This window comes from Mus musculus, chromosome 3, assembly GCF_000001635.26.
Source record: "Mus musculus strain C57BL/6J chromosome 3, GRCm38.p6 C57BL/6J".
NCBI lineage: Eukaryota > Metazoa > Chordata > Mammalia > Rodentia > Muridae > Mus > Mus musculus.
The window spans coordinates 36,065,409-36,093,277 of NC_000069.6; the positions used below are offsets into that span (position 1 = coordinate 36,065,409).

Sequence of the window (27,869 nt, forward strand, 5' to 3'; positions counted from 1 at the left end):
AGATTCAAGAAAGGAGGAAACAGCATGCTCTTAGTGCTTCATGCAGTCTCCCATACAAAATGATACCACGCCACTCACATATTTAAGAGAATTAGGCAGAAGTGGGTTAGTAAAATAGGTCCCTTGTCATTTTGTTATACCCATTTAGCAATATTCTAAGTCCTACATTAAGTGAGATGAGAATAACAAAAGTTGTACTTCTAGGTTTATTTGATGAAATCTAATCTGCTCTTTAGAGGATGTGCTGAGAATAGCACACAGGCACAAGAGCTGTGTTTGGGAGCCTGGGTGGTAGTTTTGCAGCTTGACTTTTGAGTATTTTCGTTTTCTTACTGGCAAAAGTATAACAAGAAAGAACACACACACACACACACACACACACACACACACACACACACACACACACTTACTTCCTAGCCTGTTCGGATGAATTTTAAAAAACTACAATTTCTAAATTACATACTCAGACATTACATACAGCAATGCTTGGCGTAGGAGACATTTATTAAACATATTCTGGAACGACCTGTCCAATAGCCTCGCTCAAGGCGGCGCAGCCCTTGCGTCATCAGGAAGTGCGAGCTAGCTTCCGGTTGCAGCGGTGCAGGGTGAGACTTTGGATGCCCGGACGCGGGTGATTGGCGTCATTGGGAGGAGCGGCGGGGCTTCCAGCGACTTGAAGTCTGAAGTCAGGAGCAGCATGTCTGGCTGTGTGCTGCTCTCGCGTGGGGCGACTGCGGCGGCGGCTGCGGCGCGAGCTTCCCGGGTGCTGAGGGAATTCACGGCGAGGCGCCGCCCGCTGCACACCAGCCTGCAGAGCTGCTCGTTCGCCAAGGAGCTCTTCCTGGGCAACATCGAGCAGGTAGGAGGCGAGGCCGGACTGCCCGTGTCCTCTGCTCCCACCTTTCATTCTGGCCAGAGTTGCATGGAACGTTATCCGAGCCCGTAGAAGCCAAACATCCGAGAGGCTGGGCTCGGCGATGTGGCTTAAGTCGTGTCACAGTGGTTTTTGTTTTGGGGCAGGGTCTCATTCAGTAGTAGCCCAGGCTGTCTTTGGACTCGCTCTGTAGCTAGGCATGCCTTGAATACGTGGTCCTCTTGCCTCGGTCCTCAGAGTTGCCCATCCAGCTATTTCTTGTCTTGGAAGTTTGTCTCGTATTGTCTGACTTTATTAAAGTAGAAGTCAACACTTGGGCTGAGTGGCTGCCCTGGTGCAACGTTCAAAGCTAGAACTTTGAAGTGTGGGGACCCTTTTGCCCACATTCTGGCGCAGAGGGTGCCGAGGGACTTGGATTCTTGTGCTTTTCCAAGGCAGGAGGAAGAGCGCAGCCATCATGTATCCCCTTCAGTCTTTAAATCTACCCTTCATCACCCGTGAGCTTTGCTGCCAGTTTTCCATTTCTGTATTTAGTGAGAGTCCCAGTGGTCAGCTCTCCTCCAGATGGTATCTACTTTCTATACTGTTGTGAGCTGTATACCCCTAGCAAAGGCTGGCCTGGTGATTAGAACTCAGCTTTCTCACTATTCAAGGATAATTCTGCATCTTGGACCTGTGCCCTCAGGCTTTGGCCCAGTGGCCAGTGGTTTTCTCCACATTGCTCACTTCTCATTCCCATTCCTACCCCACCCACCATTAGTAACTAATGCAGATATGTACTTAATGTTTGTTCTGAATGCATGTTAGGCCTCAGGTTTCTGAAAAAAAAATTCTTTTCTTTGTATCTCTTTTGTTAGTTCCTTGGTTTCTCAACCTGTAGACCTTGGCCAGTGTCTCTGGTAGCCCAGTTGAAGTCAGAGGCAGTGTCGTTGTTGTTTGTGTTGTTTTGTTCTTCTTCTTTTTAATGTGGAGGTGGCAGGTGTATTGATTGCTTGCTTTTGAGACAGTCTCACTGAGACTTTCTGCCTCTGCCTTCCTTCATGAGAGCTAGATTGAAATTGTATGCCACACCTAGCAATGCTGAATTTTTCTAAAGTTTAAGCCTGTGGGCCTCTCTTTTTATTATGGTCAGCCCCTTGATGACCTAATTCAGTGCCCTAGCTTTAAATGACAACTCTATTCTTACGACTCAGATTTATTTTTTCAACTTGAGTTCTTCCCCTAACTCCAGACTTAGTCTACCTTTCTGCTCTATATCTCCTCTTAGATGTCTAATAAGCATCTTTAATAAGCATATATGATAACCTCTCCTGGATCCCACCCAGTTCTGCTTCTCCCAACAGCCCGTTTACAATAGATAATGGCTACTCTGTGATTCAACTTTTTCAATACATTCTCCAGTGACACCTTTGATTCGTCTTGTTCTCATTGAATCCTATAGTAAGTAAATCTTTGTTTATCTTCAAGTTACATTCATATCTGACCACTTCTAACTTCACTGCTACTTCCTGGATTGAGCAAACACCAGCTCTCGGAGCATTTCTGGGCCTTGACTAGGACAATGGCAGTGGTACTTAAGCGTCTGAGGGTAGAGAGTAGCCGAGTTATCCATGCCAGTGGCTGACATATACACTTACTTGGACCCGAGTCTGTCCCAGGGGCAAGTGGGAGGATGAATGGGTGAGGCTTGTGTGGCACTGGCAGACTTAGTTACAGCCCCTGGCTTATATAATTGGCTTCTGCAGTAGGATTACCTGAATAACAGGTTCTTTTGCTTTATCAGCTTAAAAGATGCTAATTGTTATTTCACTCCTCACCCACACGGCGCCTCATTCAGTTTTTGTCACTTTTAACTAGAGGATATTTTCCTTCTAGCCTCCAGTATCCACCCCCCCCCCCTGATATTTTTTGTTTTAGGTTTTTGGGTTTTGTTCTGTTTTGGAAGATTGTATTTGAGTTGTTGTTTTTGAGACTGGGTCGTGATGTGTAGTCTTGGCTGGCATGGAGCGTGCTATGTAGACCAGGCTGGCTTGAACTCACAGGAGTCCACTGGCCTCTGCCTTCCAAGTGCTGGGATTAAAGGTGTGCCTCATTGTGCCTGGACTCCTGAAGTCTTTACCCTTTTAAGTATGTCTGAATACCAGTTATTTGCCAGGTTGCCTGTTTTGCCTAGTTTGCCCACTGGGATCGACATCACTTTTCTCCCACACAGCCCTTTGACCCAGACTAGGTGACAGGCAAGACTGTGAAGGTGATGGAGTAGGAGTGGTCTGAGCCTCCATGAGTGAGCAGCCTTGTTCTAAGAGGCTCAGAGGGCCAACAGGAACTATGCTCCCTGTTAGTCTGCCTCAGCAGTGGAGTGAGTGCTGGTGGATGGCAGCATATTCTTTAAGTCACTTGTCTCTTGGATAGAGAGAGACCCATGGACCTCTTGTCCTTGGGCCAGAGAGGAGCAAATAGATTTTGGAACGTTGCTAATGTGGAGAAGTCAGGAACGTGAGTACTAAGACAGGGTAGAGACTTGAGTGCTCCCCTTGGTGAGAGGAACCAAGGAGACAGGGGAACTCCTGATCCTGAAAACTTGTGATATATCTGTGTTCAGCTGTGGGTCCAGATATACACCCTGTCCAAAGCACCTGGAGGAGTAGCTAGAGCTTGGCGGGCCACAGGTCTTCAAGCCATATGGGATCATTTCAAAGGCCCGCAGGGAATCCTGGCAAGTTGGCCACTAGTGATTAGAAGCCACATCATTCTCCAGGACGCAGGCATGGTCACTTCATGTTTCAGGACCCAAGTATGTCCTGCTTGACCCACACAGCTCCTTTCTCTGATGAACAGGATCATATAGGAGAAGCCAATACAGGACATATAAGTTGCTCAAAGCCAGTCACACATGTAAAGAACAGCTAGGCTCAGGTTGAATCTCGTCCTGTGACCTTGCTACCTCACATGCTAAGCAGTATTCACAAGGCAAGAAACAGCTGCTCAAAGAGGGACACGCAGGATGAGCAGACTATGTCCTTGCATTGGGGACATAAAGACTGATGTCCATTTTAATGAGGAGTCCTCATATCTACTGTCTCCTACAAGTCTCAGAAGGACCTTGAAGAGATATGGCCTGCACATTGTCAGGAGATCCAAATGTAGTCCTAGGCTCCTTGTTTATGGCACCCACTCCACCACTTGTTATTGATAAGGAAACTGTTGGAGATTAGGATTCAACCCACCTGCGAGGGGAGGAATATGGGTATAGATAGCAGCTTAGACATAAGACCCATACCTGAGGTATTGTATGAAGTCATCTTTCTGCCTCCTTCCTGGGACCAGATGAAGCATGTAACACACACCCCCTTTCCCTTTTGATAAATATTACAATGAGAAGTTGCTGAAAATTAAATTTGTCATGCGTGGTTTTCATTTTTAGAAAGGAGTTTTCCCATTTCCAGAGGTCAGTCAACATGAACTTAGTGAAATCAATCAGTTCGTGGGACCGCTGGAAAAATTCTTCACTGAAGAAGGTATGTACGGTTTTCTCTTCATTGCTCTCTTCAATTAAAAGATTAATTAGATTGCGTACATTGGAAGCACTATAGACAGAGAAAGCTCTTAGTGTCATTATTAAGTTACACATAGTTTCTGCTCATAATAGAACCTTCAGGGATCAATTTCTGCTTAGTTAAAAGACACTAATTTGGTGTTCCTCTAGGTCTCTGTAGTAAACAACTATTTTAAATGTTTCTATATTGCAGCAGGCTAAAACTTGATAAAGTGGGTAACTAGAATAAATGAAAGTGGCTAAGGCCAGGTAGTTCACACTTGTTAGCCACACACCGTGGCAAAGACTGTATGAGATGACATGCATATTTGTAAGGGTTCCATCTGGCTCTTTGTACTGGGTGTTTTAGGAACCATTCACAATCTGTGGCCTAGCATTTTCTCGGGGACTGTCTGCCCTTCTGGTTTGTTACAGTGATGACCTCTTGGATAACTCTCTGACATCACAAACAGGACATTGCTATCAGTACAAGCCAGCTGATTTCACACAGTTCACAAAGTTTAACCTGTACTGGTGCATATGTGTCTGTGTTCTCATACATTGCTGGTGTGTGTGAACAGTCATGAAGACACAGATACAGTGATATAGTGAGGATTCTCATGCTATCATTTTAATGATCAGATTTTACGTAACTTCTGTGACTCCTTGAAACATGTTATAATTTTGCCATTTCAAGAATAGGGGTGGTGTTAGAGGGAGGAGATGTTTGGTTTGGGAGACAGATCTCACTTTTCTGGCCTGGCCTGGCCCAGCCTGGCCCTGCCCTGCCCTGCCCTGCATTGCCTTGCCATTTGGTTTTTTTGAGACAGGATCTCGCTACATAGCCCTGGCTGTTCTGGAACTCACTATGTAGACCAGATGGCTTTGACCTCATAGGGCTCTGCCTGCCTTTGCCTCCTAAATGCTGGGATTAAAGGCACGTGCCATCATGCGCAGCCAGAACCTCACTTTTCCTTTGTATAAGGGGTTTTCCTATTGCTTTTAGTGTGTGTGCTCGTATGTTCATATATGTGTGCCACAGCGTGTTTGTAGAGCTCACAAAATACCTTGTAAAAGTCAGCTCTCTCCGACTATGTAGGCCTGAGGCATCACACTCAGGTTGTAAGCCCTACAGGAAGCACCTTTACCTACTGAGCCAACTCAAAAGGCCTAGGATGAGTGTTGATTCAGTGACTGACGTAGTGTTATACAGAGTTGCTGTTTTCAGAAGTTGGAGTATTGTGTAGGCAGTGAGGCGTCTGAATGCTGGATTTAACTGGGCCCAGAAACAGTCTGCTTAGTACTGTTTATCCAGACCTCCCATTACAATTCTGGGAGCTATGTACTTACTCTCTGGTGTAAGTTGACTACTGTTGCAATCAACAGTAAGTAAGTACTGGCTGAGAAGGTACCAGCGATTTTAACGATCCAGTGGAGTGTGTGCATAGCTTCCTTCTTCCACACTGTGACGACATCTGCCCGGGAGTTGCTGCTGAGGAAGGAAGGGCTGTTCTGGCTCCTGTTTTGAGACCACAGTTCATTGAGGGGAACATTTAGTGACAGAAGCAGGAGAACAGATGGTTCTGAGCTGTGTGGGCTGTGCTCAGCTCACCCTCTCCCCTTTTCATGGAACCCGGGACTGCAGCCCACGAAGGTGCTGCCCACATTCGGGAAGGGTCTTCCCTTCTCGGTTAAAATGAACACCTCTGGAAACTCTCTCAAAGGCACACACAAAGGCGTGATCCTAAGTCATTCCAAATTCAGTTGACAGCACACACTATCAGAAACAGCATGCCTCTAGCAATCTGTATCACAGGAGTACATGATACACTGCGGCCTGACCCTGGCGACTGGCCCCACATCAGGAGAAAGAGTTCCTTAGCACCAGTCACTTACAAATGCGGTTCTTTTTTTTTTTTTTTTAACTTTTTTTTAATTAGGTATTTTCCTCGTTTACATTTCCAATGCTATCCCAAAGGTCCCCCATACCCACCCCCCCACTCCCCTACCCACCCGCTCCCCCTTTTTGGCCCTGGTGTTCCCCTGTACTGGGGCATATAAAGTTGGCAAGTCCAATGGGCCTCTCTTTGCAGTGATGGCCGACTAGGCCATCTTTTGATGCATATGCAGCTAGAGACAAGAGCTCCGGGGTACTGGTTAGTTCATATTGTTGTTCCACCTATAGGGTTGCAATTCCCTTTAGCTCTTTGGGTGCTTTCTCTAGCTCCTGCATTGGGGGCCGTGTGACCCATCCAATAGCTGACTGTGATCATCCACTTCTGTATTTGCTAGGCCCTGGCATAGTCTCACAAGAGAGAGCTATATCTGGGTCCTTTCAGCAAAATTTTGCTACTGTGTGCAATGGTGTCAGCGTTTGGAAGCTGATTATGGGATGGATCCCTGCATATGGCAATCACTAGATGGTCCATCTTTTTGTCACAGCTCCAAATTTTGTCTCTGTAACTCCTTCCATGGGTGTTTTGTTCCCATTTCTAGGAAGGGGTAAAGTGTCCACACTTTGGTCTTCCTTCTTCTTGAATTTCATGCGTTTAGCAAGTTGTATCTTATATCTTGGGTATCCTAAGTTTCTGGGCTAATATCCACTTATCAGTGAGTACATATTGTGTGAGTTCCTTTGTGATTGGGTTACCTCACTCAGGATGATGCCCTCCAGGTCCATCCATTTGCCTAGGAATTTCATAAATTCATTTTTTTAATAGCTGAGTAGTATTCCATTGTGTAAATGTACCACATTTTCTGTATCCATTCCTCTGTTGAGGGGCATCTGGGTTCTTTCCAGCTTCTGGCTATTATAAATAAGGCTGCTATGAACATAGTGGAGCATGTGTCCTTCTTACCGGTTGGGACATCTTCTGGATATATACCCAGGAGAGGTATTGCTGGATCCTCCGGTAGTACTATGTCCAATTTTCTGAGGAACCGCCAGACTGATTTCCAGAGTGGTTGTACAAGCTTGCAATCCCACCAACAATGGAGGAGTGTTCCCCTTTCTCCACATCCTCGCCAGCATCTGCTGTCACCTGTGTTTTTGATCTTAGCCATTCTGACTGGAGTGAAGTGGAATCTCAGGGTTGTTTTGATTTGCATTTCCCTGATGATTAAGGATGTTGAACATTTTTTCAGGTGCTTCTCAGCCATTCGGTATTCCTCAGGTGAGAATTCTTTGTTCAGCTCTGAGCCCCATTTTTTAATGGGGTTATTTGATTTTCTGGAGTCCACTTCTTAAGTTCTTCATATATATTGGATAATAGTCCCCTATCTGATTTGGGATAGGTAAAGATCCTTTCCCAATCTGTTGGTGGCCTTTTTGTCTTATTGACGGTGTCTTTTGCCTTGCAGAAGCTTTGCAATTTTATGAGGTCCTATTTATCGATTCTCGATCTTACAGCACAAGCCATTGCTGTTCTATTCAGGAATTTTTCCCCTGTACCCATGTCTTCAAGGCTTTTCCCTACTTTCTCCTCTATAAGTTTCAGTGACAAATGCGGTTCTTAATTACATAAAATCAACAGCGTGCCAGGTGATCCTGACCAAACAACTTCAGGTTTTAGACATTTTCTGCCAGTGATACTAGTAGGCTATACAAAACCCTTCTGTATACTTTTATTTATGAACATATCTGATTTGTTTTTACTTGTTTAATCAAGATAACTTGTTTTTGGCAGTGGACTCTCGAAAAATTGACCAGGAGGGAAAAATCCCAGTTGACACCTTAGAGAAGTTGAAGAGCCTGGGACTTTTTGGCATACAGGTCCCAGAAGAATATGGTAAGTTAGAACAGCGGCCACTCACCTGCTGGTCTAGCTCTTCAGCAAGTGCTTCCCGTGTGTGCATAAAGGGCTTCTTGTTTAGCAGCAGTGGTCTTTAAATGCAGTCTTCCAGATGTGCTGTTTGGGACATTTTCCTGCCACACTCAAAAATGATACTATTACTGTAGCAAATGGGAGATTTTCTTGGTCTTTTAGTTCCTGACCTATTTGTGTCTCCAGATACTGAAGTATAGCCTCCCTTCTACAGCAGATGGTGGGCCCTCAAGTATACAGAATAAGTCCATAGTAGAACCAGATCTGGAGCTGGTCCAAGCTGAGACATAGGTGAAAACCACACTGCAATGCACAGGGAAGCTCACACAGCAGGAAATGAACACTCTACCCAATTGCTGCAGTGCCACAGCAGAAGAGCCAAGCCTGATGCTGCCTGGATTGCAAACATCTTTCTAGTACAAGGGATGGGCAGCGTACTCAGTGACCTACTCTTTGCATTGATGTCTGTGTTAACCATTCAGCTTCGTATGTCTCCTTGCCTCGAAATCTGGAAGATATGCACAGAAATGCTCAGAATAAGATTATAGGTGACAGTTTCATTGTGCCATTCTGTGTAGTGCTAATGTTTTTAAATTAAAAAAAAAAAAAACCTGTTGCTTTGAAATTAGAAAAATAAAAGGAATCTCTTTTCCTGAGTTTAGAGAAGCAGCTAGCCCTGTCTGACTGTCTGTCTGTCTGTCTTAGGTGGCCTGGGCCTCTCCAACACGATGTATGCTCGGCTCGGGGAGATCATCAGCCTGGATGCCTCTATCACGGTGACCCTGGCAGCACACCAGGCTATCGGCCTCAAGGTCAGTGGTCAGAAGTAGGAGACAGGGGACTGTTTCTGTGACATGAGGGGACTTTATAGCTCAGGGTCTAGAAGAGAAGCCCAGCTGCGGTTGGAGTTGAGACAAAGGTTAGTGCTATCTTTGGAAATGAATCCTTTCCTGAGCTGTCCTGTCTTTACATAGACCTTACTTGCTCCCTCAACTGAAAGCATGGTGGGGCAGCTTCAAAGGCACACAGTCCTCAAGGTTTTTGCATTAGATGTATACATCTATGCTGTATACAGGGGAAAGACGTCAGGTAAGTGGGTTCCTTGTCCAGATTTGCAGCCTGTGAGTATGTATGCGGACTGTAGGTACATAGCAACAGGGCTGGGGTGAGGAGCACAGCATTGAAGTATACGTGCATGCCTGTACTGGGTATAGCTCTAGCACCCCCACGTATTCACATTCCTTCATCCAAGCCATCTTGTCTATAAGCGAGAGGTCCTCAGTTTATGAATAATGAGTTGGAGACTCAGAGAAGAATCATATCTGACCCAAGGTCACCCAGGACTGCACTGGAATAGCCAGGCATGGCAATCCTAGATGTAGAGTCCAAAGCTGCCGCTGTGTCTGCCCATGGTGTAAGGTAGTGGGCCTTCCCTCAGCAGGTTGGCCTCCTAAGTTCTGTCTGAGGCTGCTGGCTCTGAATTCACCCTGCCTTCTCTTGAATGAAGTAAATAATTGTCGACAGAAGGGACTGCCTCATAAATACATCTCACTCCCATCTTCAGTTGGTCTGTGTGTTTCATTGTGTGTTTCATTTAGGGGATTATCTTGGTCGGCAATGAGGAACAGAAGGCCAAGTATCTGCCCAAACTGTCGTCTGGGGAACACATCGCAGCCTTCTGCCTAACAGAGCCAGCCAGGTCTGTCTGCTCAAAATGTGTGTGTACTCAGTACCTTTCAGGCTGCCTGGACATGGAGCTTGTGTGGAGTACAGAGTCAACACCTATGGAAAGGATAATTATCTTAGCTCTGACCCATTGAGACTTCAGACGACAGTCCTACAGCAGCTGCTCAGTCAGTGTCTGTGCTTCACAGCCTCCTGACACCCAGGGATGCACTCAGACTTCTGCCTGCCAGTCTTCCAGAGCACAGTGGGTGGGTGCTGAGGTGCGGTGCAGTGTACTCAGTTCACAGTCACACGGCAAGGGCGAGGCAGGCCTGGACAGGACTCAGAGTCTGATGCAAATCCAACTGGCACCTGGTTTAATCTTGCTTCTCTGTGCTTGGAATTCTGGAACAGGCCTAATCACACCCAGAATCTCTTGATAAGCTTTAGGGAGTTCATACCCACGCAAATCTTACTCCTTTTACTGGATGTGCCGGCTGCTTCCAGAATCAGACCACTTCCTAGTTTGAGCATCAGAGTTGAAATGAACAAACCTGTTTTTGTCTACCTTGGTATTTAAGGGCTATCTTCTGTCCAAGCCCTCAGACCAATTCTAAGCCTTCTTCAGTATTGCTTTCCCTCAATCCTGTCTTTCCATCTTTGCAGTGGGAGTGATGCTGCGTCCATCCAGACCAGAGCTACGTTAAGTGAAGATAAGAAGTACTTCATACTCAATGGCTCCAAGGTACAGCCATGCCTTCTTGCCCTCTCAGTCTTTCCCGCCTCTGTGTCTTCCTTCTGCACACCAGACACCAAGAGATCTGCACGTCACCCACGGTGTGTGGCACTTCTTTCTCAGAACAGCCTGAGGCAGAGCGGAGTGGCTAGCCCAAGTCCCTCAAGTGGCAAAGGCAGTATTGGAGCAAGGTGGTCTTATCCGCAGTCTCCTCGATTCTGCACACAGCTGCCTCTGTGTGTTTATTTTCAATCTCTAGTCCACAAGATTTCAAAGAGGCAAAGTATAGTGCAGTGCACTTGCATGGCTCACGGCTGGTCGTGTTTCTGTTGTCTTCACCACCTCTGTGTGCTATCTGAGATTTAATCAAGGATTGCTTAAAGATAGAGCACCATTAGCAAATGGGACAGAGGATAGTAATAGCTCCTTATCTAGTTAGCCTTCAGCTTTCCCTGCTCACCGCCTACCCTCTGCCCTTGATCACTTTGTTTTGCTTGAATCAAAAAGTAAATGAATTCCCATCCATTGTGATTTTTGAGCACCCTTTCTTTTTCCTCATCCCCCATTTCACTTGTTCAGTTGATAAGTACAGTGTATGAAGTCTGTGTGTCTGGCGGCCTGAAACTTAGTGTTGGATAGAGCTGAGGGGTCTCCAAGGATCGTTGTTTTTCTTCAGGTTTGGATCACCAATGGAGGACTGGCCAATATTTTTACTGTGTTTGCAAAAACCGAGGTGGTCGATTCTGATGGTTCGAAAACAGACAAAATGACCGCATTCATAGTAGAAAGAGACTTCGGCGGAATCACTAATGGGAAACCTGAAGATAAATTAGGCATTCGAGGCTCCAACAGTAAGTGTGGCAGACGTGCTTCTGTATGAGTGCGGCAGAGACTTGAAAGACAGGCCCTGTCCCTGTGACCTACGAAGGTGAAAGGGCACCTCATTGCTCATGGGTTTAGTTTAGCAATTAGCAACATCAAATTAAGAGTGCAGCCACAACCTGTGCTGCTTGGTACAGTTGGCACTGTTGACCCTAGGTGAGTGAGGGCAGCTGAAATCCCAGCCTCAGTAGGGGCAGGCATGCATGTCACACAACTGCAGCTGTCTTGGGCACACATCCTGTGGCAGGCCACCACATCTTTCTTTCCTAGAATCCTTTTCCTTTCTTCCTACTGTCCAGATCCACCTTTCATCCCTTGGTCAGCCCTTGCTTCAGTGGAAGCTGGTGTCCTGTTTGTTTCCTAAGCTCACCCATCTGGCCGGCCATAGTGTTCTTATACTAACTAGTCTCTTGGTATAAAGTGGCATGTCAGGCCCACAGCTGTGCAGCCTGCGTTTCTGCAGCTCGTTCAGCAGCGTCATTTACCTGCTGACAACTGGGAGGATGGAGGCCCAGCAGCATGCAGACCCCAAAAGATGGCTCATGAATATGAGATGAAGTCAAAGAGGAAGGCAGGTGTGCCCCATACCCAGTACACTTTGAAAGAGTGACTGGGTCCTCTAGCCCACATACCCAACCCCTAAATATGACCAGCAGACAGATCATGTTTCATGGCATTCCACCTCGACAGGTATCACACTTGGCCCTAGTGTCTCTTGAACCCTAACCTTCCTCATCTTGAGTGTCTCTGGTTCAGCATGCCAGGACTTGCATTGTTTGTGCATTAGAATATCCAGGCAGTGCTAGAGGGAATGCTGTGCAAAGGGAACTGTTCAGCCCCTGCCTAGTCCTAGGCACCTTGCTTTCTCATTGTTTAACGCACACTGACCAATAGAGTCAGCCTTTCTTACAGGATTGCTGGTGGTCTCTGGCTACAGTGTCCCTGTCAGTCAGACACAGTAGGATTTAGCTTGCAGCAGTGGAATCTTATTTCTTATGGTTTGGGGATGCCTGCTTCAGTCTGAAGGATGTTGGTGAATTGGGTTAGGTTGTGTGTCTGTACACGTCGGGTCGTCTACATTCCGTCTGTTAACTCCCTACCCTAAGCTGGGAAGATGCTGCTCTATGGAACATGAGTGTGACTCTGTTAATAAGAATCCCATTTATTCTAAGGGCTGAGGCACTGCTGGTGCTCTCCCTTGCTTTCCTGGTTTTTTGGCTATTTTGTTCCTTTCAGCTACTGTTACATGTTACCTTAGAAGAGTCTGTCATGGACTTTCAAAAGATGGCAGCCCCCTTCAGCTCCATCCTTCTCTGTACTGAGCTGATATTTCATCATAGTACTGACCATGCTGACATGTCCTCGTGTCTGTGGTGGCAGGAACGTGGTCTATCTTCACTGTTCTTTAGGATGCTAAATGAGTGCATTAGCCAGTCAGCCACGGGCCTGTGGTCAAGAGCAGAGCAGTTTGAATTTGTTTGTCACGCTCTTTCAATTCCTGTTGTTTTAGCATGTGAGGTCCATTTTGAAAATACCAGAGTGCCTGTGGAAAATGTCCTTGGAGAAGTTGGAGGGGGCTTTAAGGTAAGTTGCAGGCAGTCCCATGTAAGTGCTGTGCTGTTTCACAAGAGTCTCATGTTCTGCCCTGACCTTTTTCCTAGCAGGCTAGCCTGTGGCCTTGTGTAGCTCTTGGGCATAGGAATTCAGCAACACAAAGGCTGAAAAAATGGCTTGCTCTTAGAGGAGGGAGTCTGGTTAGGATGAGGAGTCTTTATTCCCCTTGGAGATCTCCTTCATCTTGATCGAGGAATGGGGTTCCTCTCTCTAGCAAGTGTGAAAAACAGGCTAGTGGGCTTGAGAAGTTCAGGTTTCAAGAACCCTTAACGTAAGTCTCTGCCCTAATAGTCAGCTTTATATTTTAAAGATTCATTTTTTCTGGGCAGAATAGAGTCTCACCAAGTAGCTCTGACGAGCCTGGCACTCACTATGTAGACCGCACTGGCCAAGGACTCACCTGCCCCTCACGCCCCAAGCCTGGGATTAAGCGCATATGCCACCCTAATCAGCCAGATTCATTTCTCTCTACTTTACGTATATGCATAGGTGTCTCAATTTATGTGTGTGAATTGCATGTGTGCCTGGTACCCGCAGAGGCCAGAGAAGGCTTCTGATCCTCTGGAGCTGGAGTTACAGGCTGTTCGTGAGCCTCCGTGGGAGCGAGGAACAGCCTAAGTGCTCTGTAAGAGCGCAGGTGGCCGTAACCGCTGAGCCATCTTTCCAGCCCCATCTTTATATGTTATGGAGAAATAGTTTACATGACATTTAACTTAAACACATCTCTGTCACTCAGTATTTCATTCTTTTGAATGGGTAGATGATGTTCTCCTGTGTGGGTAAACCACGTACTCATTAAGCTAAATTGTTACTTTGGGGCTAGTGTCAGTAACAGAGTTGTGAACTTTCATCCTCAAATTTTTGTTTGAGAAATATGTTCTCAAGCCCTTTGAGTGTAAATGTAGTAATAGAATTGCTAGCCTGTAATAGAATGGCACTTTCTTGAAGAACTTTTTCCATAGTGGTTATAGTGTATGAAGTTCTACATCTTCACTAACACTTGGAAGCTGTCTGTGTTTAAAATTAAGCCTGAGGCTTCCCTCGGTTTCTTTAGTTGGGCTCTCTGGAGGTGAGGAGAACCCATGTGACTCGGGATGAGGTAGCACAGCTTGCAGCTGGAGCTGTGTTCCTGTGTGGCTCCCAGTGTTCACTGTATTGGGTCAGAATACAGGGTGAGGAAAGAGGCAGGGGCCAGCAGAGCCACTGTCACAGGCACCTGGCAGTAGTTACCAGGGCCACCTCTGTATACAGGCTTGCCTGCCGTGAGTGTGCTGGCTGTAGCCTGGAGAAAGTCATGACACCGCACTGAGCCACAGCTGCTGCATCGGAACAGCATGATCCTGAAGTCCAGCTAGTGTTCTTGCTGCTTACAGGACATGTAGCCCATCTGAGGTTCTCTTCCTTCACTGGACAGGGCGTGCTGGCAGGTGCATTTAGAGTATGATCAATGACTTGCAGTCAGAGGCCAGTGATGTTGATGCAAATGCACAACAGTGCCCAGGCCACCCAGTTCAAGGGTTAGAGCTGCTTGCTTCTGGCCTGAAAACTGGTAGGGCATTAACTCGGCCTTTGTACTGGCATGGAATTTGAACCACTTGCCTTTGCTTTCATGGAAACTGGTATGGCTGGCTTCCTCGGCCTCCTTCAGTGCCTCTCCACCTTTTCCACCCCCCCTACAGGTAGCCATGAACATCCTGAACAGTGGGCGATTCAGCATGGGCAGTGCTGTGGCCGGGATGCTGAAGAAGCTGATCGGTATGTGATAGTTCCCTAACTCAGCTCTGACAGAATACTTTCCAAACGCAGTGTTAGGAGGGGAGGGTTTATTCTGGCTCCCACTTTGAATCCGTGGACCATCTTGGCAAGGTGCAGATAGAAAGCAAATAGCTCCGGCTTCTAGGGTATGAGGCATGTTGTGTGTGTACTCAGGAAGCAGAAAGAGTGAATGTTGGCTTCCCATGGCTTTATCCTCTTTTATTCACTCTGGCACCTCAGTTTATGGGCTGACACAGCCTATACTCGAGGTGGCTCTTCCCTCCTCAGTTAAACATCTCTGGGAACTCCCTCACAAACATGCCCTGATGTGTCTCCTCGTATCGATTTGTGATTCTAAAGCCATTCAGGTTGACACTGTAGATGAACCTCCACAGTAGGGAAGTCAGGAGCAGGAGCCCTCTGCAGCACCTACTGCATACCCAGAATGTCTGTGCCATTCCCGCTGGGTGGGAAAGTATGAGCTACACCACTTGGACAAACCGCTTAAGTTAGCATCTGGCCTTTGATTTAGACCAAATGTACTTCTTCCCCAGAGGCTGTGTATTTCAACATCTCTCTGCTTTATAGACACACTAGTCCATGACAAATATGGCTGTTTAATGAGCTTTGTTCCATGAGCAAAAGAAAGCCTTAGATCTAATCTCACAGAGTCCCAGGGCTCCTTGGACAGAGCTGTGGGTTATGAAGTGCTGGAAGCAAAAACAGCCCTGTAAATTCTATGGCTGTTGACGTTTACTACAGTGTAGCACGCATTTGGGTTCAGAGCGGGTGGTGGTTTACACAAGCCTATGCATCATGACCTAAAGATAAACCTGCCTGCTAGGTGCAAGCTCCTTTCATCACGATCGTTTCTGTGGCTCTCATCTGTGAGGGCTCTCACTGTCTAGAAACATGGGGGCATAGGAACAAAGGGAGACCAGCAGCAGCTGGGTCACACCAGAAGTACTTGAGAAACAAGTTACAGGCAGAGTTGGAGGTACTGGTGCCAGGGTGGACAACTGGATGTCCCTCTGGGGCACTTAGAACCCAGCACTAATGTGAGGCCCCAGCCAGGGCTTTGACGTGAAGACAACCCTTGTGCTGTGTTTGAGGACCTGTGGGCCCACTCCCACGGCTTCCTTGGGTGCCCTGTGCACCAGGTTTTGTGCTAGGTGCCTCCAGCCTTCCACCCCCTTTACCTTCCCAGCATTGCTATGAGGTGGGCACTGTGAAGGGAGGCAGCGTGTTTCCTTCCATACCCTCACAACTGACTCAGCATTCTGTCTTCTTAACCTTCTTCCTGCTGCCTGTGGGACCATGAGGCCTGAGAATTCCACCTCCAACAGCTGCCAGAAAGTGGGGTCTCTGGCTTCAGGGCTTCTATTTTCAGAAACAGAGCTCTCTCATATTTCCTTCTGGGTGCTGAAGAGTCATCATGTTTCCCGTAGGAAACAGTTTTCCCATAACCTAAATCCAGTTTGTTTGTTTGTCGTGACAACTCTGTTCTTCTTTAGAACTGACTGCTGAGTATGCCTGTACGAGGAAACAGTTCAACAGGAATCTCAGTGAATTTGGGTTGATCCAGGTACTGTAGGCCTCGCTTTGCTGTGGGTGAGGAGAGGCTTTCAGTTCTGTCCCTGGGCTGTGCCTGTGGGCAGGGGAATGGGAAGACAACTGCACCAGGCATTATTGGTGCTAGGGCAGCAAGGCTCTGACACAATTGGCTTTTTCAGGAGAAGAGAGGTTAGGAGATTTATTTAAGTCTATGCACATGCAGATCGCTTCTTGATTTTGTTTTTCTAAACATTTCAGGAAAAGTTTGCGCTCATGGCTCAGAAGGCATACGTAATGGAGAGTATGGCTTACCTCACTTCAGGGATGCTAGACCAACCAGGATTTCCCGACTGCTCTATCGAGGCAGCCATGGTGAAGGTAATCCCAGCAACTGGAGCACTGGAGGGAGATCATCCTTTCTGGGGCGACCCATGGCATTGTCAGCCACCTTCCTTTCGTGAGTCGATGGCCTTTGACCTTGTGATATGCACCTGTGCAGCTCTCTGGGCCAGCAGGGCCCTAGCGTGAAGCCAGGAGAAGGGATTCGGAAGGGTGCTCATGAGTGTGAGTCTACAGGACAGCTCCCTACTTCCCCATGGATTGTGCCCAGTTCGGTTGTTTGTTTTTCTGGTTGATCCTACTGTATAGCAACAGGAACACACAGAAAACACAGACATCAAAACTTTATATCCATGTAAATTAGCTGGACTTTCCTGGGAAGGAGTGCTATTTTTTTTCCAGAGTAGATGGAAGATGGTCTTTCTTCTTGGTCAGAGTTTTCTTTTAGAACATGTTTAATGAGGTAAAAAGACTTCACTGGTTGCAAGATTCTGATCTCTCTGGTCTGTAAAAGGGCTAAGTTGACTTTTAGGCCTTGTCCTGAGTTACGTGTATGCTGCTGTTCTACCTTAAAGGGTTCTAGAAATATTGCAAATAGGAAATGTTCTAAAACAACCTTTGAGTCTAGAACAGTCCCAAGTTTATATCCTTGTCCCTGGGCTTCCTCAGACTGTCCCTTCTCAAGGTGGCCGACACTCTGCTGCAGTGATTCTCCTAGGTTCACCTCTGGGCTATAACAGAAGAGGGAAATAGTGACGATGTCTCACATGGATGCCTACGGGTTAAACAAGTGACCCACAGCACAGAGCAGTTACCACCTTCACCTCTGTGGCATTGGCTGCTTTCCACTCTTTGTTTTCCCTCACAGCCACCTTTCTGCCAGACCTGTTCCCTGGTCATTACGGTCAGTTGGATCAGGCTTGCCCTGGAGTGTGGGTAGTGTGCTCAGTGTCATTCCATTAAAGAAAACTGATTTTTCCTTCCCAGCAGCAATCAACTACTTCTTAGCTAGGGGTGATGCTTGCTGCCCACTTCCCTTTCTCCATGCTGGGATTTTGTCTGGCTTGAACTTGTGCAGGTCTCATGCATGCTCTCATAGTCTCTGGGAGTCTATATGTGTCTCACTTCTCTTGTGACGGGAAACTTTCCTTGACGGCATGTACCACCTCTGGCTCTACAGTCTTTCCACCACTCCTGCATTCTTCCCTGAGTCCTGAGTAGGGCTGTGGTAAAGTAGGGCTGTTGAGGGCTGAGTACTCAAAGTCTCTTACTTCCTTCACATTGTCCAGCAATCCCTTCCTACTAACAATGAGTGAACTGGGTATCACGCAGTATGGAGGCAGTCGTGGTTTATTTACTAAATAGCTGGCCATGGAAAGCTGAATCTCAGAGGCCACAGATCAGTCATCTTGGGTTGCCTGAAGCCGGAACGAGCCCAAGGATATGGCTGCTTACGGGTTGAAGTCAGGGCAGACCTGGGAGAAGCACATGTCGGCCGTCACATCAGAGCAGCAGCAGTAAGCTCTGGAGGCAGGGTTCATTTTGCAGTTGCCATTTCCTAACTGTCTCCCAGAACAGGTCACTTTGATCTCTTAGCTTCCAGGTTATCTCTAAAGTGGAGGTAATAAAAGCCCCAACAGAATTGTTATGGAAGCTAAAGGAGATATATATATATATATATATATATATATATATATATATATATATATATATATATATATATATAATGAGCAGCTCAGGGTACTGAACATAGCACATGCCAGTTTAAGTATAATTTCTATAAAATAAACAGTCAAAAATCTGTGTATATAGATCCATTACCTGCTGCTTCTGCTTGGGGTCCTTTTTTGAGGTTAGAGAAATTTTCTTCTGTTTTTTGAAAATATCTTCTGTGTCTTAAACCCGAGTTTCTTCTCCTTCCTCTATTCCTGTTATTAGTAAATTTGGTCTTTTCATGGTGTTCCAGATTTCTGAATGTTTTGTGTCTGGATTTTTTAGATTTAACATTTTCTCTGACTGAAGTATCCTTGTCTTCTACCTTGCCTTCAATACCTGAGAGTCTGGCCTCCACGTCTGGTACTCTGTAGGCAGGGCTGACTCTGAGGTTTTTGATTGACTTTCTAAATTATTCGTTTCCAGTTTTATTTCACTTTGCTGATTTCCTTTCATGTCCTGAGCAGTTTTCAACCTTTCATCCCACTGTTTGTTTTCATGACTTCATTAAGGGGTTTATTTGTATCGTCCTTAAAGTCCTTGCCTAATGCTTCAGCTGTAATAGAATTTCTCAGGGTCTTCTGCCGTAAGGATACTGGCTCTGCTGGAGACTTGTTTTGGCTGATGATAGTGTTTGCCTTTTACTCTGGTGTCTAGGCATCTGTAGTTAGTGCTGAGGTGATTGTGGTATTGCCGTCTCTCTGGCCTTGTCTTTGTTGGGTAGGTGTTCCATGCCTTAGCTTCTTTTGCCCTCTCTGGATCTTAGGAAAGGATCTCTAGGCTGTAGGATGCCTGCTACTGAATGCCGCTGAGTCCAGGTCCTGTGTGGAATTGGTGGCCGACTTAAAGGAATGAATAGGCTAGGAGGTAGGGCTAAGAAAGGGCTTTTGTTTTTTAAGCTGTAATAGCCGACAACCCCACTTTAACCTCTAGACTTGAACTCTTAAGAGAAATGCTGGAAGCTCTGACAGCCTATAGAGACGGGCAGTGGAGAATCCACGAGGGCTCTGCTTAAGCTTACAATGAGGGAGGGGCAGCTGTGTGCTGGGCGAGGCTCATTTCATTCTCATGTTCTAGTATCTTCCAGCTACTGACTGAGGCCCAAGAGTGACCTTCTTCACACATGCTAGCCCTAGATCTGAGTGTCATTATCCAAAGGATGCTCAGTAGACAGTGGTCACAAGAGCAAGATGGCAGACACATGAGAATGGCAAGAGTGGGCACACTTCCTAAGAAGGGGAAGTCTGGGTGACTAACAAAGCCCAGGCATGGGCGTGAGAGGTGTGACAAGTCATGCTGGGATAGAGCACACAGGCTGGTGTATCCTACCCTGCCTGGGCTTACCTGGAAAGTTCCTCTGGAACCACTCATTCCCAAGGCCAGGTTCTCCACACATTCTCCAACTGCATCCTGGGCAGCTGCTCCCCATAGCTTAGGTCTTGTCCTAGGAGTGAGTGACAGGGTTGTGGAGTGCTCCCACCAGGGTTTAACCTTGTCTGGGTCTGTGGCAGGTGTTTAGCTCTGAGGCTGCCTGGCAGTGTGTGAGCGAGGCTCTGCAGATCCTTGGGGGCTCAGGCTACATGAAGGACTACCCCTATGAGCGCATGCTGCGTGATGCCCGCATTCTCCTAATCTTTGAGGTGAGTGTCCCTGCTGGCTGTACCCCCTGTACACCTCAGTGATGTCCCTGTATCCCCTGTACGCTCCCTCAGTGATGTCCTTGTATACCCCCTCAGTGATGATGTCCCTGTATACCCTCCCAGTGATGTCCCTTTACCCCCTGTACACTCCCTCAGTGATGTCCCTGTACACCCCCATGTGATGTCCCTGTACCCCCTGTATACCTCCTCAGTTACATCCCTGTATACTCCCATGTGATGTCCATGTACCCCATATATACTCCCCTTGTGATGTCTCTGTACCCCCTGTACACCTCCTTAGTGATATCCCTACGCCCCCTGCACATACACTGCCCCAGCCTTCCTAGTCCCAAGAGAGGCTGCTGAGTGTCCAGAAATGGCCTGCAGTGTTGTAGAGCAGGCTGTGTCCTCTGGTTGGACCCTCTTAATAATCTATCAGTGCCCCCACCCTCCCTCGTTTTGTAGAGGGTGTTTAGACTGGAGAGGCCAAACAGTCCCCTCAGGTCACACTCCCAAAGGCCCTTTTCACTGAGCCCTGGGATTCACAGTTAATTCTGGCAGGCTTGGACCCATCTGGGGAGACCCAGTGTTCAGTCCCAGCTCCTGCTCTGTTCTCATCTCATACTCTCTAGGTTATAACTTCACTGTCAGTGAGCTGAAGTGGTTCAATAGTGTCCACGGAAGACTCACTCACCCCTGACTCTCATTTTCTAGTTATTGCCTTCCATAAATTTCTAATCCTGCAGGGGTCAGTTGAGTTGAAGTATACCACATATGGAGGGATTGGGACTGGCATACTTGGGATGCCATGTAGGACCTGACTGCCTGGAGGACACATGGAGGCATGGGTAGCATAAAAGATGGGAGTATCCCCCAAAGGGAGCTCATCTCTCATGGTGAACTTGATGGCCCTTGGCAGAAGAACTGCCTTGGTGCAGGGCAGTTTGTGTGGCAGGTAGGCAAATGGACAGGACTTTGTGGTTAGCACTAGGTAATCGAGGAGTAAGGAAGTATTTGTGGACACATCAGTCACCCTTCTCATCCTTTGGATAAGGTAGTGAGATATGACAGGGAGTTGGACCATGGAGGTTGAATGGGAAAGACAGAAAAGGAGCTGAGCCTTGGATGATCTTGTCCAGTACATGGATTTTGGAAGCCATAGGAAATTTTTGATGAGGAATTAACATGGTTGTGCAGTGCTCCCACCAGGAGGAAGGGACAAGCAAGATGGATGGACAGGACCATGAGAGTTTGACACTTAGGAAGGGGATTTGAGCTGCAGTGTGGTCTGGCAATGAGGAGAATCCTTAGACTCTTGTCAGCACCAATGGAAGATCTCCTTGGTCTTTTGGTCCCAGCCAGTATCTCTGCCTTTTCAGTCAGCCACAACCTAATAACAGAAAGGTTAGCTTTTTCTAGAGTGAGCCATGTTTAAGCCATTTTGTCTGGGGGCTGCCCTCTATTGGCCCTTCCTGCAGAGGGAAACCCAGATTTCTCTAGACTCTAACAAGGTGGTGTGGTCAAGCAGGGTCTGCTCTCCGGGCTATAATTCCCAGAAGGTTGGGAAAGTTATGATGTGAGGCACACTTTGTTCAGAGCTGGGGGCAATACCACAAGAACCCCCGTACTCAGCTTTTCTGCAGAGGCAAACCTCTAATCTCCTTGGTACCAGTCTAACTACAGGATGGTTCTGCCTGTCAAGCCTAGGCCAGTGGCCTACAGCTCCTTGTTCTGTAGTAAAATTGTATTAGAAGTCTAGGAGTCCCATTGGGTACTGCTCTTACATTGAGAAGCAGTGTGTGTGTGTGTGTGTGTGTGTGTTGGGGGGGGGGTGTCCCCCTGAGGAGCCTCCAGCTACTGCTGCTCAGCTCTATAGCTTGCTGGGGATTCTGGTCTAAGAGAGCCATGGGTTATCTGTTCCCTACTTTCTGTGTCCTGGGCATCTATCTCTTTATCACCCATGGGGAATCTGGTTTTGTTTTAATGAGTATTCTGGGACCTAGAGAAAGGTGGACCATGCAGAACAGGCTGTGAGAGGTAAAAACCCAGGGGAACGGAGGCCATACCATCTGGTCAACCTTGTTGTCTTTCCCCGTGTGGTCCACGGCCTGTGCGTAGTGGCTGGGACACAGGCTGCACTGCTGGACTGCTTTTGACCTTCACACTTCTGGCCACAGGGAACCAATGAGATTCTTCGGTTGTTCATTGCCCTGACAGGCCTGCAGCATGCTGGACGCATCCTGACCTCGAGGATCAAGTATGTGCTGCTTTCCCATCTCTTCCTCGGTCCCTTCCTGTCTGGGGGGCCAGAGGAGAAGGCTGCCCGGTTTGGGGACAGTGGGTGGGGAGTAGCTGCACAAAGGCTCACTGCAAAGCTGGCACAAGGAGGGACAGTGGCACTTGTGTTGTGGTGACAAGGTCTGGAAACCCACACCTCTAGCTTGCCCTTCATGTGGAAGCAGCAGGAAGGACAACCCACGAGGTTGTCCTCAGTGCCTTTAGAGTCACATTGTCCTCTGGGCACACTTAGGTTCTATCTCCCTGTCCCCAGCTGACTTTGATCTCTCCCACTGGCTCTTGGAAATGTTTACTACTTTAGCTAGAGGCATCCAGAAGCTAGTAAATGAGGTGTCCCATTAACCGGGGACAGTCTGAGACAAGGTTCTCTTCTCTGCCCCTCTTTATCCACTCTGCCCCCATTCCAGGGCAGAGCAGTCACAGCCCTGCTGGGGCCCATGTAAAGGCTGCTAATAGGATTTTGCAGACTCCTTAACTCTTTGGAAGTTAACCATACAACTGGCTTCCCTCTGCCAGGAGGAGAAAGCCCCTGTGCATGGAGCCCACATGCTCAGCCATTGGAGAGCACAGAATGCTATGGTACCATATTGCTGTCAGTGGGAGCCAGCTGTAGGGTCTCAAGTCACAAAACTATGAACTTCCTGCAGAGAGCTTAAAAGTGGCAATGTGACCACAGTCATGGAGACGATTGGTCGGAAACTTCGGGATTCTCTGGGCCGAACTGTGGACCTGGGGCTAACAGGCGATCTTGGTGTTGTCCACCCCAGCCTTGGCGTAAGTATGCCCAGCAGTCATCCTTCCCACATTTGGTACCCTGCTGCAATGCATTCCCAATCCAGAAGGGCGTGCCTGGCATCGAGGGCCCTCCACTCAGATGCTGCATCCTGTCCCTGCCCTGTCTCCCTGGAATTCCAGACTGAATATTCTGTGGGTCAAGTGAGAAGAGATGCTAAGTGTGTCTCCTTCACTGATAGGACAGTGCCAACAAGCTTGAGGAAAATGTCCATTACTTTGGCCGGACTGTTGAGACCCTGTTACTCCGTTTTGGAAAGGTAAGTGGGTCTGGCCAGGTTTGGGTCACTACTTCCGTTTACCCACACTCTCCCAAGATCAGCAGCCATGGGACTACTTTGGGCCCATTGCTCACCTATGAGACCAGGCTTAGAACAGAAATCTTGACCTCCATGAGGCTGGAACTGCTAGCCAGTACAGCCCATGGAGGGGCCCTACTGGGTGGGTTGTTCATAGCATTCTCAGCACCCTCCAACCACACAGTGGCTTTTGGAGTACCTGGATGGGCCACCTACCTGGGTTGAGTGCAAGGAGTTAATCTCCGTGCAGAATCTTGCTGGAGTGACTCTGAGCACAGTAAGCATCAGCCTCTGGTATCAGACAGGTTTCTGAGACCTGTTTAAATATACATTATGACATGTGCCTGAGTATAAAGAAGGGAGAAGTGTCATTGTCACCACTCTGAACCTCTGTCGTCAGAACATTGTAGAGGAACAGCTGGTGTTAAAGCGGGTAGCCAACATCCTCATCAACTTGTATGGCATGACTGCTGTGCTGTCGAGAGCCAGCCGCTCCATCAGAATTGGGCTCAGGAATCATGATCACGAGGTAAGCCTTGTATGACCCTACACAGGAAATACTGAACAGCCACAATGAACTGGTGTCGGGATCGTGGCTACTGGAACATCCCTTAATCCCACTGTGCTATAATGAAGCCTGGAACTGAGGAAGGGAGCAGTTGGGTGGTGGGGCCTGTTGGAGAGTCTGCACAAGAGAGATAGTGAGTCAGGGTCTCCAGCACCAAATGGTAATTGCAGAGATGGGTGGATGAGTTGGCCGTGGTGCGGCCATGTTTGTGCTGCTCCTGGGGTGTGACTAGTGCCTTTAGGTTCCTACAGAAGACAGATCGGTCCACCCTCATTCATTACCTGCACTTCACTTTTCTCACCCTGCAGGAGGAAGTAGATTAGTCACTAACAACTCCTGTTTATCAGGTACTTGAAACATATTCCAAAATAGCCTGTGGATGCCCACTTGATAGAAAAAGGAGCTGTCTCAGAGATCCTGAGTAGCTTGCTCCTGGTCAGCATGCATTTGCAGGGACCTGTGTAACTTCTGAGCCAGGCTTTTTTGCCTAAGATGTGATTGTGGCAGTAGGCTGTGTTTCTTAGCGTTCAGAGTCAGCTTCAGAGTTCTCAGTTGCCATCCTTTCTGACCTTGGTTCTCTAGGTTCTGTTGGCCAACATGTTCTGTGTGGAAGCTTATTTCCAGAATCTCTTCAGCCTGTCTCAGCTGGACAAGAGTAAGTGAGAGGGCTCGTGGGAAATAGAGCACCAGGTATAGCCATGTTGATAGTGGGCAGTTGGTGCTCTGTTCCCTCCCAGAGCTGCTGCTCACAAAGTGGGTGGGTATGCTGGTGTCTGTTCAAGTGATGTCCCCAAAACAGGAGACAGTCATTATACCTGTCTCTTTAGCCACAGACTCTGGCTAAAATGGGTTACGGAGCTGCAGTATGTTGTACTGGTGATGAAATGGCTTCTCTAAAAGCCTAGGCCCTGAAAAACATGGCCAGCTTATCAATCTGAAATGGTTTTTCTCTGTCCTAACTGCTTGTCCACGTTTTGAAATATAGACGGATTCTCCTTAAAATGGAAGTCTGAAGAGCCTTGGCCCTGTTGCCAGTTATTGTGGAGAGGGCCATTAAAACCCTTACTGGAGATGTAATAATAGCCTGTAACTATAGAACCTAGCCCAGCGGCCCTGCTGCCCTGCAGAACTGATACATGGTAGAAAGTAGTGAAATAGTCTTTCTATGAACCACTTACCAAGAAGGGCCTTCCCACATAAGACCTGAGGGCCTAAAGGAGAGTATCCTTGGGTACAGTATCCCTCTGGAAAAGTGACCTGGGTAAGAACATACTTCCCAGACCTGTTTGTACTACCATATTGTAAAAGAGATCACCTTTCTCCTCTTATAGACGCTCCAGAAAACCTGGATGAGCAGATTAAGAAAGTGTCTCGGCAGATCCTTGAGAAGCGAGCCTATATCTGTGCCCACCCGCTGGACAGAGCATCCTGAGGCTGGAACCATGTACCTGCCTAGCCCGGGTTAACATCATTCACAAGACAGACCTTGAGGTCATCTGTGTGGACTGTATGTTATCTGCATACACTAAAAACACTTTCTTCTCTGAGCAAAAGCAATAGTTAGGTTTTGGTCTCTAGGCCCTGTATCTAGAGGGATCCCATCTCCTGGAAGGAAGGAAGTACCAGCCAAATCGTTGAAGAAAGAAAGAAAAAGGAAGAACCAAATTGTGGATGGCTCCTGTGTGTGGCTGCATGATACATCTCAGTGGACATGGGCCCGCCTTTAAGACACAAGGCTCACAGTAAACTAAGATTTGGGCAGCTATTCCTTCTAAACCATGTATAAAGAAACTCCTGAGAAGTTGAGTCTATACCACTCACCGAGACTGTTTCCAATCTACGTACGGAATCATTTAACAAAGTATATAAAGTTTATGTCCACCTAGACTTTATGTTCTTCAGTCCATGACCGTGAGGGGCCATAACAATAAAATCCCTTCTTGAGTGTTTTAAACTTCAAATTGTAGTGCTCCTCCACTTCCTTTGTTAGGCTTATCCCAAGGGGCTGGTTAGGTGCTTTACTTTACTAGAATGTTGTTTGATTCTTTGATAGTTTTATACATTTAATGATGTGTCTTGGTCATATCTATCCTAACTCCTCCGTCCTGTTTTATGGCATCCTAACATGCCCAGCTCCCTACTTCTTCTTTTCAACTCACTGTGTCCCCTTAGTGCTGAGTGGGAATATTAACTTTCTGACTTGCTCTCCTGCATCGATGATTTTTACCCTCTCTTAAAAAGTGTTCTCTTGGCCCCTTGGTCTTGCAAACTTTATATGCCCCAGTACAGGGGAAACACTAGGGCCAAGAAGTGGGAGTGGATGGGTAGGGAAGCAGGGGGCCACGGGGAGGATATAGGGGACTTTTGGGATAGCATTTGAAATGTAAATGAAGTAAATACCTAATAAAAAATTGGAAAAAAAAATGTTCTCTTGGGAGGGGGTTAACGTGGCTGGCCCACTGAGAGCTGAGTACCCAGTAGTTCTTAGTCTTTTGTAGCCTTCTGAGTTCCACAGGTCCTTCACCTTATACACTCAATCTAAGAATCAGCATTGCTTGCCACTGTTGATTTTGTAGTGTTTGTTTTAACTTCCTCTCTTGCTTAGTGTTATTGTAGCAAGATTTATTCTTTCCTGAGGCCTTAGAGATTTGTTTCTTTTTCTTCAGTCTGAAATATTCCTTCAATTATCTTCTGTAGAGCTGGCCTGTGGTCAGAAATTCCTTTTTACATAAGAAAATCAAGAAGGAAGACCAATGCGTGGATACTTCATTCCTCCCTAGAAAAGGGAATAAAATACTCCTAGAAGCAGTTACAGAGACAAAGTTTGGAGATAAGACAAAAGGATGGACCATCCGGAGACTGTCCCACCCAGGGGTCCATCCCATAATCAGCCACCAAATGCAGACACTATTGCATATGCCAGCAAGATTTTGCTGAAAGGACCCTGATATAGCTGTCTCCTGAGAGGCTATGCCAGTGCCTGGCAAATACAGAAGTGGATGCTCACAGTCATCTATAAGATGGAACACAGGGCCCCCAATGTAGGAGCTAGAGAAAGTACCCAAGAGCTGAAGAGGTCTGCAACCCTATAGGTGGAACAACAATATGAACTAATCAGTACCCTCAGAACTCGTGTCTCTTGCTGCATATGTAGCAGAAGATGGCCTAGTTGGCCATCATTGGGAAGAGAGACCCCTTGGTCAAGCAAACTTCATATGCCCACTACAGGGGAACGGCAGGGCCAAGAAGTGGGAGTGAGTGGGTAGGGGAGCAGGGCAGGGGGAAAGGTGTAGGGGACTTTTGGGATAGCATTTGAAATGTAAATGAAGAGATTGTCTAATAAAAATATTAAAGAAATTCCTTTTTACCAAGGAATTTGTTAATTTTCCATTAGTTGTGACATAGTTTGTGACATTCTCGCTAGAGAATGCTGAGTTGGCAGTGTTGTTTTGTTTTTTGGAAATCTACCTTTATTTTGTTGCATTGTGGGGAGGGAGGGCATACCTGCCACAGGCTGTGTAGAGGTCAGAGGACAACGGGGTAGAGTGGGTTCTCCCCTCCACTCTCTGGTCCCTGGGGTCAGGTTCTCAGGCTTCCCTCTAGAGCCACACCCCTGTCCCATTCTTCACTTTGCCTTTGGATTGTTTGACTACAGTACGGCAGGTCTTCTCTGGCCATGTGGGTTTGGGTTCTAGATGCCTCTTGTGTTTGTTTCTTCTACACTTGAAAACATTTTTGCTATAATTTTATTGAATAGCTTCCCAGTTTTTACTTTTAT

General features: G+C 47.2%; 1 protein-coding gene across 2 annotated transcripts; it reads left to right on the forward strand.

Moving 5' to 3' along the window:
* The first annotated feature begins 570 nt into the window (after positions 1-570).
* Positions 571-27,449, forward strand: Acad9 (acyl-Coenzyme A dehydrogenase family, member 9). Of its 2 annotated transcripts, none has more exons than NM_172678.4 (18): positions 571-862; positions 4,302-4,395; positions 8,099-8,200; positions 8,942-9,048; positions 9,835-9,935; positions 10,568-10,646; positions 11,314-11,488; positions 13,030-13,103; positions 14,813-14,888; positions 16,403-16,473; positions 16,701-16,820; positions 20,006-20,134; positions 22,312-22,391; positions 23,080-23,206; positions 23,407-23,484; positions 23,924-24,052; positions 24,674-24,746; positions 25,423-27,449. In NM_172678.4, exons 1-18 carry the CDS (start codon positions 701-703, stop codon positions 25,521-25,523), a joined length of 1,878 nt encoding a protein of 625 aa, NP_766266.3. In that variant the 5' UTR covers positions 571-700; the 3' UTR covers positions 25,524-27,449. The 2 variants fall into 2 exon arrangements, 1 of the variants encoding a protein (NP_766266.3); XR_003954304.1 differs by having other exon boundaries at positions 576-862; positions 22,352-22,391; positions 25,423-26,304.
* The last annotated feature ends 420 nt before the right edge of the window (positions 27,450-27,869 follow it).

Excerpts from the sequence above, each read along its gene's own strand:
- Acad9 (NM_172678.4), top strand. The coding sequence starts at position 701 with ATGTCTGGCTGTGTGCTGCTCTCGCGTGGGGCGACTGCGGCGGCGGCT. Across the intron at positions 8,201-8,941 it reads ACAGGTCCCAGAAGAATATG|GTGGCCTGGGCCTCTCCAAC; the intron begins GTAAGTTAGAAC and ends TGTCTGTCTTAG. Across the intron at positions 16,474-16,700 it reads GTGAATTTGGGTTGATCCAG|GAAAAGTTTGCGCTCATGGC; the intron begins GTACTGTAGGCC and ends TAAACATTTCAG.